Source organism: Pyxicephalus adspersus, chromosome 11 (assembly GCF_032062135.1).
Source record: "Pyxicephalus adspersus chromosome 11, UCB_Pads_2.0, whole genome shotgun sequence".
Taxonomy (NCBI): domain Eukaryota; kingdom Metazoa; phylum Chordata; class Amphibia; order Anura; family Pyxicephalidae; genus Pyxicephalus; species Pyxicephalus adspersus.
The window spans coordinates 57,375,222-57,380,118 of NC_092868.1; the positions used below are offsets into that span (position 1 = coordinate 57,375,222).

The window sequence follows — 4,897 nt, forward strand, 5'->3', positions numbered from 1 at the left end:
TGGACTTTGCCTGATTGCCGCCTGACCCTGACCTCGGATCTTATTTCTGGACTTTGTCTGATTGCCATCACCTTCTTGGCCACGCAAGCCCCTCGGTGCTTGCACCGGGTATCCAGGTTCCTGTGGTCAGCTGCCACTGGCCTGGGGATCGCTCTGGAGTGGCACCTGGCAGCTACCCCGCAGCCCAAGCCTATCCTCACCATCAGAGGCTCTAGTGAAGACCTGGTAGTGGCTTAATTACACCCCTCTGGAGAATACCCAGTCAGTGGCACAGTGGGTCCACACCCGCTTGCTTAACACATATACTCTAATGCCTCCTATCTAGACTCTGGACGTCTAGCGTTTATTAAAGTTCTTCCAAAACAGTATAGGGATCCATTAGATCCTGGCTCCTATTGCCCTATTTCTTTGTTGAATAAGGATGTTAAACTATTCTCCAAAATCATAGCGGACCGCTTAGCTAGCATGCTCCCCCGATTGGTCAGTCCTGCACAAACAGGATTTATTCTAGGAAAATCTACCACATATAATATTCAAAAGGTGCTTATGGTTTTGGAACAGGCTAGGTTGGACAGATCTTCTCCGTTGTCATCAGCTCTCCTAGCTTTAGATGCTAAGAATGCTTTTGACAGTGTGGAATGGCCCTGGTTGCACATGGTTTTGGAGAATTTTGGATTCAAAGGCCATATTGCAAATTTATTTTAATCCATGTATTCAATCCCAAAGAGCCCAGGTACATGTAGCAGGAGTATCTTCGCCAGTGTTTCCGCTGGGCAGGGGGACAAGACAGGGTTGCCCGTTGTCTCCTCTCCTTTTCAATCTGGTCATTGAACCTCTAGCTAGATCTTTTCGGGATCTAAAAGTATATATGGGCGTGGAGACAGGGGGTAAACACATTAGTCTTGACATGTTTGCAGATGACATTATGCTATTTCCCAATGACCCGGTCAGAGATCAGCCTAAAATCATCCAACACATCACATGTTTTGGTGTCTTCTCAGGATTTAAAATTAACTATATGAATCCCTGACTATTGGCCCCTGGCTTGTGACCTGACCTCTCATGCTTGCTGCCTGTCTCGACCCCGGCTTCCCTTGACTATCCTTCTGCATTTTTATTTGGTACCGTGCTTTGCCCACCTCGTGTGCCCAAGGACCGCAACCTGGCAGTAACCAGGGCACAAAATCCTCACCATCAGAGGCTCTGGAGAAAACCTGGGTACTGCTTAGACTCTGTGCCTTGGTCCTTCTCAGGGCTCACACCATCTCCGTGCAAGCCATAGCACCCCCTAGTGGTCCTGTCTCTCCGAGGGTGACAAGCACAGTCCTGTCTAGCAGGGCAGTATATCTGATTTTCGGTAACAGTTATAGATATTGCCCCTCCTGCAGTCTGAAGACGTCCATTATCACCACATGAACATCGCAGTACAGCTGAAAGATGGCCCAGAGCTAAGAAAGAAAAGGAATAGTCACAGAGCAAAATGACAGAGAGGGACAAGCATGGCAAAGGAACTGTCAAAGAGATAAAAAAGGGGGGGTAAAGATTTGGGGTGATAGATGGGCTGGAGAGGAAGGTGGTCAAAAGACAAGAGATATAAAAGGGGCAAGAGGTGGGGAGGTCAGTTCAAAATTAGAATTGGGGAGAAGTTTTCCCTTTGGGTTGGGATCCCGGTGTAGCATTATTGTGGCAGCTTGAAAGTCCATGAAAGTGGGGTGGAATGCATACACGGCAGCAGGGGGTGGGAGTTCCTGACAAGGGGAGCCTAACGGACACTGGGTTGTCATGAGCCCTAAAGGGAACTATGGATACCCCTTAACTGCCCCCAAGGTGGTGTGCTAGTGTGAACAGAAATATACATAGAAAAGGTAGTGAATTTATCTGTACTTTTAAAATCTACCTGATTGTTTGATGCAATGGGCCTGATTTATTAAAGCTCTTCAAGGCTGGATAGCATACACTTTTATCAGTAAAGCTGGATGATCTGGCAAACCTGGAAGGGATTTCTTAAAAGCAATTTGATATTTGTTAGCAAATATTTTCAATCCCGGACAAGATCCATTCCAGGTTTCCTGGAACACCCAACTTCACTGATGAATGTGTATCCTCTCCAGCCTTGGGGAGCTTTAATAAATCAGGCCCAATGTTTTTGTATGCTGGAAAATAAAAGTTGATATGTTAATAAAAGGCTTCTATGGACAATTTACCCTGAGACATTTGTTTGTTTAAAGGGGTATTAGGGATTCTAGGTTAAGGTTAGGGTGATACAGTATGGAGGAGTGCAAGGGCTTCATCTTCTCTACCCTAGTAATCACTTCCTAGTGAGTTGAGATACCTTGAGAGTCAAATCAGGTTATCTGTTCTACTGACAATTTTCAAGGGTTCCCCCTGGGGAGATTTATTCTAACTTTTGGTAAACACTTTAGGTTAATATTTATGCAATATTTATGTTTTCATTTCTATTTAATTAGACATCTAGGTTTGATTACAAAACATATGATTGAATTGTGATCACAGAGTAATCATAAGAACATGCCAAGTCTATCCAACGAAAGTCCTTATAAGAGTTGGAAAGTGAACAGACGGAGCACCGTACAAGATGGAGACAGAACGGGACATGAAGCTCTACCACCTTCACAAATTTGACCAGAGATTATTCCTGGACAGCTTCTTCTCTACAACTTGTGACCAAACCCTAATGGAAGAACTGGTGGGATTCCCAACAAGAATCATTTCTAAACAATGTGCTGCAGGTAAATAACAGATCACAATTTTTAATTTCATGTAAATCTGAGTTCTGATGGCCCTTACGTACTCCACTTTAGTCTCTTAAACATTCTAAAAAATCAATGTTAACCAGATCATTTTCATATTTCACATTTTTCAATTTTAATCTATAGCCTAAAAACTTAATCATAATGCATTGCATAGCCCCATAGTCTGTGCCATAATCCTCATTTGGTACCATTTTTATTAATTCACAGGAGAAATTAAAGGAAAGCGTCTGATTGACATCTCTGTAGGTTCCACTTTCTTCCACCTCATCCCAGTTTGTGAGAGTTTCTCAGATTTCTTTCTACTGGAGTTCAGTGACTCATCAATCCGGGAGATGGAAGCCTGGAAGAACAAAGGAAGAGTAGCCATCGACTGGTCTCACGCATCACAATTTGCAGAGGAGCTGGGAATAAACAGGTGATTGTTGGGAAATCAGTGAATTTACTGTAAAACTTATGCAGAACATTAACTCATTGATGTGATTGAGTGGAGCTAGATTACAATGTTCACCACAAACACCAACATATACTTAAACTAGATTTAAATCAATGTATTAAGATTTTATATAAGTCATAATATGTATAGATTTTGTTTTAAGGTTTTTGTCTGATGAAGCAATGGAGACAACTGCCCAAGGTATGGTTGTAACTATTGCAACCACTTGGCAGTGGCTTGTGAACATTTATATTGCAACCACTTGGCTGTTTCCAACAAACCCAAGTTTTGGTGAATTGTAAATCACCTTAATATGAAAAAAATACCCCTTTGCAGCCCCTGCCTTTCTGAGGATTTCCACAGGAATGTAGAGGGGGAATTGCACCCATTTGTGAGGTCAGATACTTATTTTCAATGAGCAAACCTGGTCCGCAATTGGCATACCAATTCATCCTAAAGAATGTTCCTTAGGGTTGAGATCAGGGCTCTGTGCAGGACACTCGAGTTTCCCCACACCAAACTGGTGACCCCATGTCTTTATGGAGGGGGCTTTGTACCCCGGGGCACAGTCATGGGGAGAACAGAAAATGGTCTTCACCAAACTGTGACCACAATTGTCTGCACTGTCTTTGTATGATGGTGTATTAGCAATATGCTTCACTTTAAACACCATAACGGGGTATGTTTGGCCAGGTCTTCCTATATTGCTTGTGGAGTATGGGTAAGAATTCCTTCTGTGCAGTCTAGCAGGGGTGTGTGAATTGTAAAACTGTCAAAATCAAAAAACTCACACAAAGGTTCATACTGTAGATACTGAGCCATGGATTTATTTGCCCTCTGGAGTTGCTCAATATCAATATAGTTAATATTGTTTTTTCAGTGCAAAGTGGAAGGAGAAGGAAGACATCTTACGAAGCAAAATAAAGAACATTTCAAAGATTGATTTTAACCAAGAACATCCAGCTGATCTGAGCGTCCTTCCGAAGGCGGATTGTGTGATAAGTCTGTATGTGATGCACAACATTAGTGAGAGCCCAGATTCCTTCTACCGCAGCATCCAAACCCTGGCCTCCTTCATGAAACCAGACGGGGTCTTGCTGCTGTTTGGGGGGTATAACGCTTCTTTTTACATGGTGGGGGAAAACAAGTTCTTCCCCTTACCAATAACACAAGATATGTTAATGGAGGCTCTGGACAGGGCGGGCTTAACCATCCTATGCTACGAAACCCTGCAGAGCAAAGTACGTTCCAGTTCCATCCACTACGAGCGTCTCTTCTTTGTGAAGGCCGGGAAACTGCGCAAATCATTGGAGAATAACTGCAACTGGTAATATGTCCTCTTGGAAATCCCTGGCTGCTTGTATTTGCTATAGAGCAATATATTTCAGATAGGTAAAAAGAAAAGATTTGCTAAGTAGAATCGAGCACAAATTCCACTTGGAAATTGATTTTGCTGAACATTCTGGTGGAATACATAGGGGTTAAAGGGAAAATATTATTTTATGGATAATAAGCTGCATAGTTTAATACATAGTTAGTCAGGTTAAAAAAATACATAAGTCCATCAAGTTCAAACACTAGAGAAATAAACATTTCCCAAATAAAAAACTCAGACATAGACATGATCCAGAGGAAGGCAAAAAATTTGCTCAATAGGCAAACCACTGTCAACAAAAAACCACGAGTATTT

At 42.5% G+C, this 4,897-nt stretch overlaps 1 protein-coding gene across 1 annotated transcript; it reads left to right on the forward strand.

Moving 5' to 3' along the window:
* The first annotated feature begins 3,106 nt into the window (after positions 1-3,106).
* Positions 3,107-4,538, forward strand: LOC140340291 (nicotinamide N-methyltransferase-like). Its single transcript, XM_072425348.1, has 2 exons — positions 3,107-3,189; positions 4,088-4,538. The coding sequence occupies exons 1-2, from the start codon at positions 3,107-3,109 to the stop codon at positions 4,536-4,538; spliced, it is 534 nt and encodes a 177-aa protein (XP_072281449.1).
* The last annotated feature ends 359 nt before the right edge of the window (positions 4,539-4,897 follow it).

Coding starts and splice junctions, on each gene's coding strand:
- LOC140340291 (XM_072425348.1), top strand. CDS start 3,107: ATGGAAGCCTGGAAGAACAAAGGAAGAGTAGCCATCGACTGGTCTCAC. Junction 3,190..4,087: donor GAGGAGCTGGGAATAAACAG/GTGATTGTTGGG, acceptor TTGTTTTTTCAG/TGCAAAGTGGAAGGAGAAGG.